Source organism: Alligator sinensis, unplaced genomic scaffold (assembly GCF_000455745.1).
Source record: "Alligator sinensis unplaced genomic scaffold, ASM45574v1 scaffold492_1, whole genome shotgun sequence".
Lineage (NCBI taxonomy): Eukaryota > Metazoa > Chordata > Crocodylia > Alligatoridae > Alligator > Alligator sinensis.
Genome location: NW_005842186.1, coordinates 1,003,847 through 1,020,535, shown reverse-complemented (window position 1 = coordinate 1,020,535; position 16,689 = coordinate 1,003,847). Strand labels below are relative to the sequence as shown.

At 49.8% G+C, this 16,689-nt stretch overlaps 1 protein-coding gene across 2 annotated transcripts in view; it reads left to right on the top strand.

The window, feature by feature from the left end:
* The window catches only part of CD276 (CD276 molecule), a 48,202-nt gene that overhangs the window by 23,412 nt on the left and 8,101 nt on the right, over positions 1 to 16,689 (top strand). Inside the window, exons 4-6 of one of the 2 annotated variants that reach the window (XM_006026265.3) lie at positions 484 to 780; positions 8,890 to 9,030; positions 15,430 to 15,471. In XM_006026265.3, coding sequence (XP_006026327.1) covers positions 484 to 780; positions 8,890 to 9,030; positions 15,430 to 15,471 — 480 coding nt within the window. The remainder of the gene's footprint in view (positions 1 to 483; positions 781 to 8,889; positions 9,031 to 15,429; positions 15,472 to 16,689) is intronic. The other variant, XM_025207176.1, reaches the window with a different exon arrangement.

The window sequence follows — 16,689 nt, the reverse complement described above, 5'->3', positions numbered from 1 at the left end:
ATTCCTGCCCACCTGTTGGGGTAAATGGCACCATGCATGTGCACTGGGTTTGGGGACTGGGCCTAGAAGATAGGACCAAACCCCATGTGGAGGGTTCAGGGTGACTGTCTTTGTGGGAAGTCTCTGAACTCAGGCTGCATCGCTCAGAACTTTGCCTGTTGGGCTGTTAAGCTGTGTGGAGACCTGCACCTCTGCCCCTGCACTCAACTCGATGGCCCACCTTACTCCTAGGAAGTGACATGCCTATGGCTTCCCAGCAGAGAGCATTATGGAAAAATATCCCTGACTGCTCTTGTTTTGCTCTGCCGCTGTCTTCCAAAAAAGTGTGAGGAGGGGTGCGGGTGTGAGCCTCAGTGGTGTGGCAATGGCTTATGGGGGTAAAAGCCTCAGGGGTGGAAGAGGGAATGACCTCCTTGATAGCAGTCGATCATACCAGCTGACTCACTTCCAGTGCATCATACCAGCTCACTTCCTCCCTTTCAGCTTCGTACTCCAAACCCAATTTGAATCTGGAGCCCAACAAGAACCTGAAGCCGGGGGACCTGGTGACAGTGACTTGCCTCACCTTCCGTGGCTACCCGGAGGCTATTGTCCTCTGGCAGGACGGCCAAGGCAACAACTTCACGGAGAACGTCACCACCTCCCAGGTGGCCAATGAGGAAGGCCTCTTCGACGTGCAGAGTGTCTTGCGGGTGGTGCTAGAGCCCACCAGCACGTATTCCTGCCTGGTGAGGAACCCTGTGCTGCAGGAAGAGACCCAGGCCTCCGTCACTATCACAGGTTAGTTGGTGGGGGTGGGGCTGGCGGGAGCTCATGGCATTAGGACAGAGATGGGCTTATCTGAAACCCAGTGGCCCCATGTGTGGGGCCTTCTCAAACTCAGCTCCTCAAGCTGTAGCTTGGCACCACAGGTCAAAGACCAGTGGATGGACCCCTGGAAAATAAGGCTAGAACTAATCCTTAATCCCAGATATCCGCTTGGCCAGGGGCATGGAGCTTGCTTGAGCAAGCCTGAGCCTCCTCCTGGCTGTCCAGGCCTAAGTCTTGCTGCATAAATCAGGGTCTTGCTGTCCACTCTAAGTCCCTAATGTGCTGCTGTATGTGTGGAAAGGAAAAGGAGCACATGAACAGTCCTTCCCCCAGCTGGATGCCTGCTTCCACAGAGGGGCAGCTTCTGTGCTGTGTGAGAGGGCTGGAAGGATGGGGCAGAGGTAGCTTTGTGTCACCTGCTGCAGGGGCCAGGCAACTTCCAGTGGAGCTCAGAGCAGCTCGAAACACAGGTGTGACCGCAAATCCCTGCACCCAGCTCCATCCTGGCCTGTCAATAAGCACTAGAGTCTGAGAGGATGAGCAGTGTCAGACTGCTGTGAAATGGAGGGAGTTCTCCCCTTATGGCCCCTGAACATTGCTGGAGTTGGCATATAGGAGACCAGTTGGCATGAGTTCAAAATCTGCCCCAGGTGCGTCTCTGCTCAGCGTGCAGCCCTGCTGTCTGCTTGCATGGGGGCCCCTCATAAGATGCTCAGATGCTGTTGGATGTGGGGTGCATGGCTCCATAGGTGCTGTTCTCAGACAGGCAGCATGGAGCCAGTGTCCCAGCCTGGCACTGTGGGGCGCTGTGTTGTCAGAGAAATGAAATTGAGCTGCAACTGAAATGTAAATCAAGGACCTGACAGCTTGAGAGCATTAAAGATACCACAGTACTTTTTTTTTTTTTTTTAAATAATGCCCCAGCGTCCTATCTAGCCTGCAGCTGAGATAGTTGTATTCCACTGGCCTAAATCACCTAAGTTTAACAGAGCAGGATTTTTCTTTTTATTTCCTTTCACACACTGTTCGGTACCTGTGAGCTCTTCAGGGTTTGGTATGTTCCACCCCAGAAGTAGCTGTAGGGATCTCTCTCTCTCTCTCTCTCTCTCTCTTTCTGTTCCAACTTGGATGCTTTCAGGATAGACTACGTAAATGTAAGATGACTTTTAAGCTCAGCTAGCACCATAATAATTATGTTAATTTTTGTTAATGGAGTCCTGTTATTCCTAAGCAATGAGTATCCCTGTAATTATGGCAATATTTCCAGCAAGGACACTGCCATTTTGAACTGCTGCTCCAGCCTTGGTGTAGTTTATGGCGAGCGCTCTGCTCATTATATGTGTCTTTTGCAGCTAATATGCTGTTAATTAAGGTCTCAGCAGGCTAACAGTGGCACCAGAGGATTGTTGATGACTCCCTCACAGTTCAGGGCTGGCCCTTTGACTTGGTGACAGCCCTGTTTGTAGAAGAGTTGAGAGAGAGGGAGCTGTGAAAACAGATCATAAATATAAACAGGCCCAGTTTATTAAACACTGTTTATCGTACAGGCGGTTCTGCACTGTGAGAGCATCTTTCAGCTTAGCCACTTCCCTCTGACACTGTCTTGCTCTGATGGCCCGATAAATAAGAGTTTAGCAGCATTTATCACAGTCAGGGAACGCAAATAGGGCTCACTCAAGGAGACTGGCAGTGCAACATTAGGAGCAGAGAGAGACAGTGGCACTGAGCCTTGCTGATGAGGCAGCCCTGGCTGGTAGGGGTGAATCAGGCTCCGGGGATGGGGATCCTGGGCCCTGCATGGGGTGTGATGATGTTTTATTACCAAATCTGTGGCAGAGGTGAAGGTGCCTTAGCTCTCCTCTCCCAAAGCAGAGGCTGTTTAGGGTGGGGCTCATCCTGCTCAGGTTGTAGGTTCAATTCCTATAGGGGCCTCCTGCATCTTGGGTAGGTTGCCCCAGCAGAGATTGAACCTGGCACCTTTCAGTCTTAAAACTTGAGCCTCAACTGCTTGACCTGAAAGGTCCAGTTCTGTCATAGGGATGCCCACCTCTAGTTGTGGCCCAACCAAGGGGGGCAGAATGTGCCAGGGAGTTGGTTGGTTGTGCCTATGCTCCACCCACCTCACCCAGTTGGGTAAGAACGAATGGTGATGGCAGGGACCATAGCAGTCAAGGGTACATGGAGCAGAGGCCTTTACTGCAGTGCTGGTGAGCTCCAGGGGAGCAGCCACAGTCCGTAAAGCTGAGTCCCAACAAATGTGGTTAATGGGGGACCAGCCATGCAGGGAAGGTTAGACAGTATAGGGGGACACACAGGGCTCCTCGTTGCATTGAGTTGTCAGAGCAGGACCTAATCCAAAATTGTCTTCCCCTGAAGCCTTGTAAAGGCAATCATCATTCCAGGAAAATCATCATTCCTGCCCTGTTGATGCCATCTGCACTGTGCAACTTGGCCCCTTTCCCACCGTTGGACTCCGTCCACATCTTCCCATCCCCCTGTTGAAATTCACCCGGCCCTGCTGTCCTGTGTTAAAACCTCCTGCGTTTCCACTGCCCCCACCCAAAAGACACGGCCTGCCAAACTCTGTGTTGCTGGGGAACTTGAACCTGGAGCCACGCTGGGGCCAGGCATGGTGCTATGTTTAGAGTGTGCCAGTCTGGAGCAATAGATCAGTATGTGGACAGACACTGGGCTGCACTTCTGGCCACTGCAGTCCTGGAAGCAAGGCCAGGGAAAGCCAAGTGCCTTGCACGCCAGCTCTGGGACTGCCACATAAGACATTCCTGTGGCTGCGTTCTCCCTTCCTCTTCCTGCTTTCCTGCTCATGTCTAGGGCACCACTCATGGTCTTCTGCTTGCTGTAGGTACATGGTCTTGCTTCACCTTCTTCTAGCACTGAGGTGATGCAAAATGAGGAGATTGGAGGGAACCTATTCCAGGCATCTGGGATATGTGGGGATAGTCATTCAGTATCCGCTTGTTTGAACTACCCCAGTTGCACTGTTCAAGAGAATCCTGGAAACATCTTCCTAACTGTGGCCCCTTGAAAGCCAGCCCCATTGCATACATTGGAACCCAGATTTGGTCCAAGGCAATTCCAATTCCCAGGCTAAACTTTTCAGAGAAGTTTGACTGCTCAATAAAATGCTTTATGAGGCTCTTCTCGATCATGCAGGTGTCTAGCTCACAGCCTGGTTATAAATGGCTTCCAGTTGTCCTCGCTAGCTCAGCTTTATCGATGTCTTGGAGCTCTTTATAACCTTGTACACTTACTGGTAACATTAATTAGTGCTTAATTATCCTTGGTACAGTGGTTGCTCAGTTGTGAAGGAGGGTCCCCGATGGAGCATAAACCTTTTGGCTGGATGCACAGTGCTTTTTCCAGAAAGTCTAAGTACTGCTGCATGCATGCTGCTTGGAGGCTGGAGGACCAGTGCTGCTTCGGGAGAGGCTAGTGCTTACACAGTGCGAGCCAGATTTCCCAGGTAACTGTTTTCTGGGAGAAAAATATACCGCAGAACATTCCAAATGGATGGGTTTAATGTTGGGGAAGTTGTAGGTAGCGGACTGGGGGGACACCAAAATCAGCTGCATAAAGGAAAGCAAATGTCCTCCTTGGTTCTGCAGAAATGTCCGATTGAAGCTTTTAGTCAAGCCTGGTTGCCTCCTAGAGTATGCTCAGCTCATATCCTGGATCCTCTCTCCTGATAAAGCCAGTCCCATGTCTTCAGAGAAAAGTAATTCATTGCCCTGGAGAAAGGGCTCAGCTAGTGTCTTCCAATGGTAGGAAGAGCAGTGGGCAGTGTGTCAGAGCAGGGATTGGCAACCCCCGGCATGTGTGCCAGAGCCTGGCATGTGGGGCCTTTCTGCTCAGCACACCACAGCTGCCCTGGGCTCTGGGCAGCTACTGCCAGCTGTGGAGCCCCGGCTGTGAGCAGCCCGGGCTCCGCTCTGGCCAGCTGTGACAGGCAGCCAGGAGGTTGTGAACAGCTGCGCTGGGCTCTGGAGTCCCAGCACCGGCTCCAGGGTGGCAGCAGCTGCACGTGCACCTTGGGGTGCACAGCCGGGAAGGGGCCTGGGGCTTCTGCCTTGCCATCTGCCTGGTGGCGTGCATGCATCCACCAGATAGTCCCTTGCAGCTCCTCCGCCCCCTGCCTCTGTCATGCTAGGTCGAGGTGTGGGTGGAGGTTGGGGTGTTTTTGGCACTCCAGCCAAAAATGTTGCTGACTCCTGCCTGCATTAGTCTTTATCTCGATTGGACCATGTTCAGTTCACTTGAGGCTTCCCTCGGTAATCCTGCTATTGTCATTTCCATGTGTTTGGCATGTATGCCAGCCACTTTGTCATGTGCTCAGGGGATGTTATGGTTCCTGTGGTGAATCCAGCACTCTCTTACTCCAGAGCAGGCTAAGAACAGGACCAGTCAATTGGGACTGTCTAGCATTTCGTAGCTCACAGTCCTCCCCCTGCATCATAGGCATGTTGGATGAGTATTTTATCTAGCAGCCCAGGCATCGTACACACTTCTCTTTCTCCTCACTCCTAGCCAAGTTGCATTTCACCATAGAAGTAATTGCTGGACAAATGAATATTTAAATACAAATGGCTCATTTGCTACACTTTTGTTTCCTGGGAAGAGGTAGGTGTGTGCGCGTGTCAGGGAGGGGAGCTTGGTTAATTGAGATCTTCTGCAGCAGCAGGGTTTCCTGTGGTCAGAAGATATATCCAATGCAGTCCACCCTCTTGTCTCCAGCAGTGACCAGTGCCACTTCTTGTGTGCGACCACCTGATTAAAGACATGCAAAGAAGCTCCTCCCTGATTCCAGCTGACGATTGGCTGGTGTCCCGATGCCTGAAGATTGATGGGCTTTGTCATTTTTCTCCCAGCTTGTGTAATCACTGATGCTCTTGCACTCCTGTTCCTGAGAGGAAATCCAAGTCCCTTTTGATCACAGTCACTTACAGGCGTCAAGGATATAAAAGGAAAAGACAAAAGCAGGAAGAAAGGCATCTTATTATTAATTTACTTGCCTTGCGTCTCAGGCTGCGTCTTCTGTTATTTAAAGCAGACACATGGAGTCACAGTTATTATTCAGGAGCAGCTCAAAAGCTTCCATTTGTGTAGTGCCTCTCCCCATTGCAGGACATCAGCTGGGTTTGAACCTTTGGTACAAAATGCCTAGGATGTTACTACCTGGGCTTGAAGAATCCTGCTGTTATCAAGCAGTCGTGGTAGTAGGCTCTTTAGAGCGTGTAGGGGACAGCTCCTAGAGGGTATAGCATGCTGGCAGCAGAATAGCTATAGTACCTATGCCATTACTGTACAGTAAAAGTAATTTAACCTGATTTTTCTCTCCCTCCTGAAGGTCTCTGTGCCCTAATCCATGTGAACATACCCAGCTCCTTTAGTGCTGCTGCTGGAACATATGCCCCATCCCTACCATGGTGTTGAGTGGCAAGGGTGATCCTTAGGGTAAGGATGAGGAGCAGGCCAGACTGTATCTGACCCCTTCTGAGGGGAAGAGACCCTGCCTGCTCTTGCCTCTGATGGAGTTAGATTTGAGGTAAAAGCATGAGAGGAAAGTTGAAGCAGCACCTAAGCCTCCTCTTTGGAGTCTTAACGAGTGACAGATCAGCATCTGATTTGAATTTATTAGTGTAATTATTTAAAGGTTAATGAAGTGTTTTATGGAGTAACTCAGCCTGCTGATTTCCTGCCTTCCTTGCCGTATCCAGACCCACTGTGGAAGGCAGCAATTAGTGCACCCAGTGGTTGTTTCCCAGACTGCAATTGGCTGGAGAGCACGAAGCTGTTATACAGGTGCTGTCAAGTGCCCAGTGCTATAAGTGCAGCTGGGCCCTTTGGAGGAGGAGTTTCTAAACATGCCTCTCTCAAATCTAAATCTCAAGGCCCATCACCATAATTGTAAGGCTTAAGCACTCGGGGTTCTTACAGGACACTTTTCACTGATCAGCACAAAGCACTTTTACAAAGATGTTAAGGTCCATCATCCTCATTCTATGTATGAAGAAACTGAGGCACAGAGAGGTGAAACCTAAGGTCATTGACTAGGCCATTGGCAGGGCTGGGGCTAGTCTATTGTAGGACAATGCTTAACTACCTGCTTCCTTGGGGTAGTCTTCCAAGGTGCTCATTATTTGAGAGATTCCAGAGGATGGGTTTCCTCCAGCAAATTGTAATAAAACACACAGGTTACATAGGACAGTGCACATAAATAACTAGAATATATTAATACAGCTATTATTTAACAGTCTCCAAAGAGAGAAAATTAAACATGTTACCCAGTAGCATGAACTCTGCTTAGAAACTGTTGCTTGGAAAAACACTTTATCTAATTCATATACACCCTCCACCCCCTCTTCCCACCTTGCTTCCAGTTAGGACAGTTTAGGCCTCATCTGCCTGGGGGAGGTCCACCCACTCTCTGCTGGTTGTGGCTTGAGGCAGTGCTAAGAACAGTTAAGCTGCAAGTTCAGGTAGGACCAAATCCTATTCAGCACCATTTCAAAAGTTGTACTAGAGCCCAGCCCTGGGCAGGCAGCTGAGACTGGTTCAGTTTGGACTGTGCACTTGCAGTTAAACCATTTTTAGCAACAGTTCAGGTTGCTAATGTCAGGGGTGTAGGGGTGGAAGGAAGCAGATGGGACAGTGACTCTTGTCTCTGTCTAGCACCTACCTGGTCCCATTAGCACCATGTCTGAGCACCTCACGGTCTTTAATGCGTTTACCCTTATAACAGTGGGGAAGTACTATTACCATACCTTAGGCTAGTGCCCTAACCTCTGGATCATGCCTCCTTTTTACAGGAAGGATAAGGCCTGCTGATAATCAGAGAGAGCTCCATTCACCAGAGCTCTGCTGCTGACCCTTTTTTCACCAGCTTTAAACCTACACAATTGCTTCTTTTTTTTTTTTAAGCTGAATTTTATGATTAGAGGCAAATTATTTGCAGACATGCAAATTAGGCTGTTTGTACAAATCATCCCAGGGAGCTGCACAAAACATGGAGGTAACAGAGAGAACTTTAAAATCTCACAGTTGTAACTGCTCCTTTATTGAGCAGCTCTTTAAGTGTCAGAATTCATACATTATGCATCCTTTTTTATTGCTGCACACATCTGAGAGGGACTCATTCACTTTCTAGCAGATTTATTCATGGGATGCTGGTTGGTCAAGTCAGTTACAGATTCAGGAGCCTTCTCCTTTCTGTGTAACTTGTGTATCCAAGACCTGTGTTGCATGGTTCTTGTTTTAGCCAGTCATTACACTCGCTTGACAGAGCTCGAAATCCAGGTGACCGGCCATTTGAAGCTGGAGGAGGAGACCACTTTGACTTGTTCTAAAACCCTCAGATCTGACTGCCTCTTTCTTCATGCTCCGGGCAAAGACTTGCGTTGCTCTGTTATGGTAGGGCATGTTAAGGTTGGGTCGTAACATCAGCACCTCCATCTTTATCTCAGGAAACCTATTCACTCAAAAGTGGAATCAGTCTGATTCTAAGGTTTAATTGGGGTTTAAACAGCTTCCCAAGAAGCAGGAAGTGCTGAAAGGTGACGACCTTTCTGGTGAGGTTCACCAGCAGACTTCTGGATATCAGAGGAGGATCGAGATTGGGAGTGGGTCATCTGAACCTTCTGGACAGCTGCTGATCACTACATCAGGAGGGACTGTGAGAGCTCCTGAGTGAACATGGGTCAGTGGACCACTGAGATTCACAGAGATGTGGTCTAGAAATCTCCAACATGGCTCCACCTGAGCCAACAGGTCATGGCTCAGTGGGGCTCTTAAGAAGGTGTCTAATTTAAAGCCTAAGAGCAGATCTATTGAAATCAGTGTTGCAGTCATGCTCGCAGAGTTAGGCATGCCATGAAGCATTTTGCTGAGCTTGAGCATTTTTGAAGCTGATGCTCAGGACAGCAAGCATCTAGCGTCACTGTTCCACCAGACGTGACCCTACCATGGATGGAGAACGTAAGGTCCTGGTGCTGCTTCAGGTGCCTGCCCTGTCTTCTGGTGATAGTACTGACAGCCGTGGGTTTTCTGTTCTCTTTCCTCAAGGCCAACACCTCACATTCCCTGCTGTGGCCCTGTGGGTGACCATCGCTCTTGCTATCTGCCTCCTTGGTTTGCTGGGTGCTTTGGCATATGTGTGCCGGAAGAAGATTCGCCAGAGCTGTAAGGAAGAGGAAGAGAATGCAGGTAAACAGCCCAAGAGGTGGTGGTGGTGGGGGTAGTCAGCCTTCAGTTCAGAGAGGCATCTTTGTTCAGGGAAGCCTTCAAGCATGTGTTTGCATCCCACTGAATTCACTGGAATCAGGGGACTCCCTTTCAGGGAAGTGGTGGGAAGTTCCCTTTCCTTTCGCTCCAGAGCTTTTAAAGCACTTGGGAATTTTTTGGGCAGGAGGGTATTGAGAGGTGGCAGTCATAATGCCCGTGGTGCTGTCCTCTCTGCACAAGGCAATGGGAGCCTGTCTCCCTGGATCTCAGTCGATGCTCTGACTTCTTTGCTGAGGGTAATGCATGTTTTTCTGGCTTGTGGCCTGAGAGAAGCTGATAATTCAAGACAGTTATTGACTGGACAGAGAAAACCTCTTGAAATATGGATGACAACTGCTGGTTTGTCGCCTCAGAAGATTAACCTGCCTCCGGGGACCTAACCCTGGTGGGGGCAGGGCTTGGGGAATGAGTATATATCCGGTGCCTGGGATAAGTTTTTTACATGGGTTAAAATGGATTGAAGACCGTTCTGAAGGGTGAGAAGTCCCTCTATGCTTTAGATCAAGGGGCATTTATAAGATAAGTGTTAAAAAGGAGCAGGGGGATGGTGGTCTAATGTGGGATTCTCCTGGTCTCTGCCATGCCTGGCTATGAGCTGCCTGCTCCATGGCACCCAGGTCTGTAGTGCAGTGGACGGGGCAGTACAGGTCCCACTGCTCTGTGTGAATGCATGTGTCACTAATAGCTAATACCTGGTTTTCAGCAATGCTCCGAAAGGCCTCTTATCTCTGTAGGGGAAGCCAGGAGGCTGGCAGGCAGCGTCCTGAATGGGGCACATTTTGAGGCCTGTTTAATAAGACTGTGAGCAATGGAAAGGGGTGGTGAGAGACAGTTCTTGCGTAGGTAGGTGCTGCTCAATGCCCACCCCAGGGCATCTCCTGGCTGACTAAGCGGGACTGAGAGCACTTTACCCCGGGGCCCCTGACAGTGCTTCCAAGCAATCCAGGTTTGGCATGACTGACTGCTCCAATCCTTGGGCCTGATCCTGGTACATCTCAACCCTGACACCTCTGCTCAGGATTGAGGTGCATTGGCAGAGCACTGCATGGGGAGGCTGCTGCCACACTGGCCTGCATTATACCTGGCTATAGAGACTGCTGCTGGCCCCACATGTGCCTCTACCACCCCACTCTAAGCCACTCGCATGGGCCAGGGCTGTCCAGCCTCTAAGCAATGACCCCATGTGGACACCCCTTCTCATCACAGCACCATATTGTGCAGCCCTGGGTTCACCGTGAGCACCCCATGCTGTGCTGTGCCACACTCTACAAGGGAAGCCAGAGCGGGGAGGGGGAGCCCAGAGACTTTGTGCCAGCTGGGTGGGAGTGCAGGATCTGCCATTTAACCCCTCACAGACTGCTTGTGGCCAATAGGCCACCAGTTGGATAGCCCTAAAATAGCCTATAGCAGGGACAGAAACACCCAGGAATCTTGTCAGAACAGGGTTCATATCTGGTTTAGCTCCCCTGCCCACTCAGGCTTGAGATATGGATCACAGTGGCTTGCTCATCTCAAATATGGAGTGGTTTAATTTCAGGCTTCCTGGCATCAACAGAAATCTCTTTCCATTTGTAGCAGTGGAGATGACCTGCAGGCACAGAGAAGTCTTAGGGTCAGCCCCTCCGTAGAGAAGTCTCAGGGTGCCCCTCTCTTTTCCAAACAAGCATCACAAGTTGCTAGTCAAAGCCTTGGCTGGGATGCTCTAGTTGGAGATGGTCCTGCTTTGAGCAGGGGTTGAACTAGATGTGACCTCCTGAGGTCCCTGCCAACCCTCATTTTCTGTGATTCTGGATCACGTTTGGGTGAAATGAGTGTGGCTAGAATGTCCCCGGGAAGCCGCAACGCTGAGGAGCTGCAGCTCTCCAAACGTCACAGCCACCAGCAAACATATGCACCCACCACAATGGGGATGAAACACATTGCCGCCCTGTATCTACCACAGGTGCAACACCAGACTCTGATTTGACTGTTGGTCCTGTTAGTTGGGCTTTTTTCTCCTTTAGGCCCCCAGCCAGGAGAGGGCAGTGACAGATTCCTGTATACTAACCGGCACATTTATTAGCATGTTTACTAACATCCTTTTTTCAGCTGCACCCAGGCACTGGCCATTTCATATGGATGGGAAGGTGGTCCAGCTGTGTGTTTGGAGAAGGCAGTAATGGGATGGGAGAGGAGTGGAGCAGGGGAATTGGCTTGATATGCGGATGACGTTCACTGCTCATCCCAGTGATATCTGGGTTGTAGGTTAACTTACGGCCTGTCGGAAGAAAGGAAAAGAGGAGAATGCTAGAGGGAAAATTGCTTGTCCATAAAATCTGTGAAAACATTTAAATGTCAGTGAAAACTGCCAAGCTAGTCTATGAATTCCTCCCCTGGCTCTTCTATCTGCTGCCACGTATTCAGCAGAGAGCTGAATAAAGGCAGAAAGCATAGCTGCGGGTTGGGCTTCTTACCCAGTCACACCTGTTTCCTGTTGAGAAGGGACCAGGGAAAACCACCCAGTCAGCAAGAGAGCCTTTAAACATTTGTGCCTGGTTTTTTAGCTTGGAAAGGGTGGGTTCTGCTCTGGCCTAAGGTGCGACCTAGCAGACAGAATACAAGACTTGCGTTTGGTGGACTTGGGTTATACTGCCAGATTCACCCCTGGCAAGTCCCTTCATCTCCCTGTACTAGCTTTTCTCATTTGTAAAAGAGGGCAGTAATAGTGACTTCTTTTGTGAAGTGTTTTGAGATTTACTGGTAAAAAACATTAGGGAAGAGTTAGGGATTGTTGCTGTTGGGCACGGTGCTGAACTCATCCCAGCAGTGTGAGATTTGTGGAGGAAGGGGCAAGGCATTATTACTGCCAGAAGGTGAAGCAAAATGACTGTGAAAGGCAGGTTTCTAGATTCACGTGGCTGGTTTTGTAGCCGTGCTATTTTAGTGGGAGCAGAATGTAAGCTTGCAGTGCTGTCACTAAAATGATGTGTCCAAAAATTGATCGCAAGATTAATCCCTTTGACTGAGATGCCTCAGTGAACCAAGGTTTTTACGTTATGTTGTTGTACTGTATGCACTGGGTATCTGCCCCAGACCCTATTCCCAGATTTATGATGTGCCCCTATCCCTTGGGTTAAATGAGGTTGTCTGGTGTTCTCAGACCTCTCAGACCCTTGGGAGTAAGATCCTAGTTTGGCAGCAGCATCTTATCCTTTGATGCTGGTGATAGACGCATCTACTGAGACCCTTACGCCAGCCTCTGCTTGGGGAGCTGAACTGCCCCGGAGGGTTGATTGTTCTTGTTTGTTGGTGCGGGATGTGTGGCAGACATTTTGGAAGCAGCAAGGTGGCGTGAGCCAAGAGACAGACGTGCAGAACCTGCCTCCCAATCTGGCCTGACATTTTCTTCACTGAAGCAGCATCCTCCCCCAGTGGAAGAGAGGCAACTTCTGAAGTGACAGGTAGTCAGCTGCAAACACGCATAGGATGGCATGCATGTGTGCGTGTGCACACACACACACACACACACACACACTTCAGTTCTTTATACACTTAAAAGCAAACACTGTTTCTCTTGTTTTCCCTCTCAGAGGCATACTCAGATTTTAATCTCTCTCTTACAGGCGCATACACTCGCACACCCTGTCGCACACAAATGCAAACACATACACATACACACACTCATACAAGCAGGCTTTCTCTGTGTCTGTGTCCGCCTCACACGCACACATGCACACACACAGCTTCTCATTTAAGAAGATGCCTCTAGCACTTGCCACCATGGAAATGTCAAGCGTATTGACACAAGGAAATAGCATGAGACACAGATGCTCTGCGCTCTGCCTCTCTTGTTCCTTTATCCCTGCCTGCATGTGTTCAGTTTTGAAAGAATTAATTAAAGTCCTGCCGATGTCTCCCAGGAAGCACTTTGAAAGGCCCTGTTTGAAGAATCATTCTCCCCCCCAGCTCTGTAGTTTCTGCATCCTTGTCCTTTTCTCAGCTCTTTATTTACAGAGGGGCATTTGCATGGAAAAGGGATCTTTGCACCTTTAAAAAGGCAGTGTACTCAAAACGGCTGGAAAAACAGCTTTGTTGGCATGCCCTGTACATCGTCCCCTGCTGACTTTAGGTCCAGCCTGCTCATTTTCTCAAGGCAAAAGATGGCTTTTTCTGATGCCTGGCCCTGCAAAACCCCACCCAGGCTTACTGAGTTCTTGCCCTCCTCTTTCTGGCAGCAAGGAGGATGCTGCAGACGGAATCCATTGATTCTGGTGCTTCAGGAGGGAGAGGAAAATGTCTGACTTTTCTGTCACTGTCTTACCTCTCCAAGGCTGTGCCAGTGAAGGAAGCATATTGTAATGAATCATCTAGAGAAGGTGGATTGGGGGCGTGTATTTCCCATGTCTTCCAAACCAAGAGTAACAAATTATTAATAGTTTTAAGGCCAGAGGGGCTGTTTTGATCCTCTAGGCTGATCTCTTGCATAGCATAGACCGGGGTTAATATTCACACTGGTGCCAAGGCTGCTTCAGAATATGAACCCAAGACTTTTGGCACCATAAAACTAGAAACATAGAAAATAGAGTGGGAAGGGACCTTGAGAGTTCATCTAGTGCACTTCCCTGCCTCAAGGCAGGATCAAGTATTGCTAAAACATCCCGGACGGATGCTTATATTACCTTATCTTAGAAATCTCCAGTGACAGAGGTTCCACAAGCTCCCACGGTAATCTACTCCAGCACTTAACTCTCCTTGTAGTTAGAGGGCATTTCCTACTGCCTAACCAGAGCCATGGGGGAGGGGGGCAGCAAATTTAGCTGTTTCTGCAAGAGGCTAGGTGGTATATGAACCTATAGCAACTAACATACACGGGAGGAAGTGTTCCATTGTTCCACCAGATTGAAAAGGGGCACATGTATCACGTACTCAGGGAAATACTTCCTTTTCACAGGGCATGCAATTAGACAACAGAATTCACTGTGGCTGGAAGTCACTGATGCCAAGAATTCAGCAAGCTGTCAAAGGGTATTGGGCACTTCCATGAGTAGCAGAGTATCCAGAGTTATCAGTGTTAATGCTGGCAGAAGTATTAGAAGGGGTTGTCTGATGGCACAGCTTGCACTCATGCTACCTGCAAGGGTAGAAGTGGAAGAGGCAGTCTTGTTTGGCCATTTTGTATTGTGAAGCAAAGGCTCTGTGGGCAACACCAATTCTGGAGCCTGAAGCTTGTTGGAGGCCTCTAGACCCGTCCCCTCCCTAAGCTCTCAGTCTGGGAACACTGAGCCTCGTTCAGCCATTCTCCAAGCATAGCTCCAGATGGCAGCTTTGCTATAAATAAAGAAGCTGGTGGGGGAGAGCCAGGTGTCCATGCCACTTCAGGCTGATCTGCCTCCCCTCTAACGGAAGGAGATCTCAGTCATCAGTCACTGGGCCCAGCTCTGCTCTGGGATTGCTAGCGAGGCAGCCGTGGCACCAAAGCATTGGCTGCTTGCTGCAATGCCTCACAGCTCAGAAGCCTTGGCCTGGGAGTGGCTCTGGCATTGAGATAATGGAGGGGGCAGCCTGGGGCTGGTCTCCTCCTCTATGACTCATTCCCAAAGGCTCCGGCTATCTCTAGGCATACTCCAACTTCTCAGACATGCCGTGTTCCTGGCAGAGGCCAACACAGCTAGCAAAGGTGGGTCAGACTGGCAGGCATAGCCCCTTCCTTGGCTCCTGCTCTGGGGGAGGTCCACTAAGCACATCAAGTGACTGCCTCTACATACCCCTGTTTCCATATGTGCTGCTAATAAGTCATTACTTCAGGCAAGGCCCTGCCTGTATCTATTTGATCCAGTGAACAGGTGTAGAAAGGCCATCATTCAGTATCTCAAGGCTCCTCCATGCCCCTCCCCCCTTACTGGGGCTGATGAACACAAATGTGTGGGTCATCCACCCCTCTTCAGGGGAAATGCTTCAACCCTCTTCCCTTGGCGGCTGGGGTGAGGATAGCTGGTATCTGCAAAGCTGTATTTGTGTGGGAGGGCAGGCTGGGACAGTGGGGCACGAGCAGAGCCATGTGCATGTAGGGAGAGCATGGAACAGAATTGGAATAGTGGTGGAACTGCTGGTTGGGCTCAGGGGCACTGGCATAACGGGAGGTGCAGAAAAAGTCTGGCTTAGCAGGGGCTTTGGGCCAAAAGTGAAGGGCATTGGAATTGTGGGGAGGGACAGGCCCAGAATAGCAGCACAGTGGTGGGTTAGGACTGTGGACTGTCGGCAGAGCCTCTTAAACCTTTTCCATTCACCAAGTGATTTCTCTGTGCGGTTCTCTCTCTCACACACATGGCTTTTGTTTTGCAGGCATGGAGGATCAGGACGAGGACGGAGAAGAACCCAAGACAGGTGAGTCAGGTCTCAAAAAGGTACTGTTCTTTGAATAGGTGCCTGGTGCTGGGGGGAGTAGCCTGGATTTAATGTCAGGGGCAGGGTTGATAAAGGAGAAACCCAAGAGGACGATGGATTGTTTTTATCCTCCCTGCACTACCCTACTTGCTGAACTGGAGCGCAGAGTGGTTTGCCTGGCTGCACATGCTATTAGTGGCTGTTCTTGGTATACTGCATCCCATGCTAAGTCCAGTTGGCAGTTGGGATTTAATTTCCCTGGGGCTTTGTGATCAGGGAGACTGACCTGTCCCATCCTTTCTGTGGTAACCCACTATCCAGTCTGCAGGGAGCTGTGCTCTGGAAGCATGCCCTGCCAAGGTCCCATCTCTACACACAAGCAGACGGTTCCCAGGCTGTCAATCCCACAGTGCTCAACAACATGAAACTCATGAGAGTGCTAAGGGTAAAGGCAGTTCCTGGCCTTGAGATTATGTCTGACAGCAGATAAAGCCAATGTGCCACCTCTTGGATGTGCAGTCATGAGTGTGTACTAGAGCACACAGGTCACATGTGCACAGTTTTGTCTACCTATACTTGTCCATGTGCATGTTGCATATGCATGTTCACATATGCAGTGAACTGTGCGCATTGTACATAAAGCCACTGAGGCCCAAACATGGGTACATAGAGCCATGCACACTGCACCTTCTGTGCATGCTGCTGCATGGGCACAGTCATGCATGTATATCAGGTCGCACACCTCCACATGCCTCATAAACAGTTGTGTGAGGAGCCCACGGTTCTACCGCGGGTAGATGGATACACAAAGAGATGGTATAGTGGTATGAAGTGTTGCACAGATGGTTTGTGTGCATGCAATACCATGCTGATGCCTGACCTTGTACACACTGCCACATATGCACAACATGCCCGCACACTCTGTTGCACGCATTTGCTGACATACATTATTATGCGGGTACCCAGATCCTGTTCCGCAGCTTTTTGAGTCAGCCCAGCTGGCTTGTCAGTGAACCCCTCCACCCCACAAGCAGACTGGCAGGTCCCTGATAAGCCATGTTATCTTTTAATAAAAAACGATAGCAGCGCTCTGCTGTAATCAAATGAGTTAATTATATGCCTGGTGATTCCCTTTATCTGCTCTGAGCACAACAATAGCCTTGTTGTGTACAGATTGGCTCGTGCCTAATCTCTCATTGGGAGTCAGCGTGCCTGGGA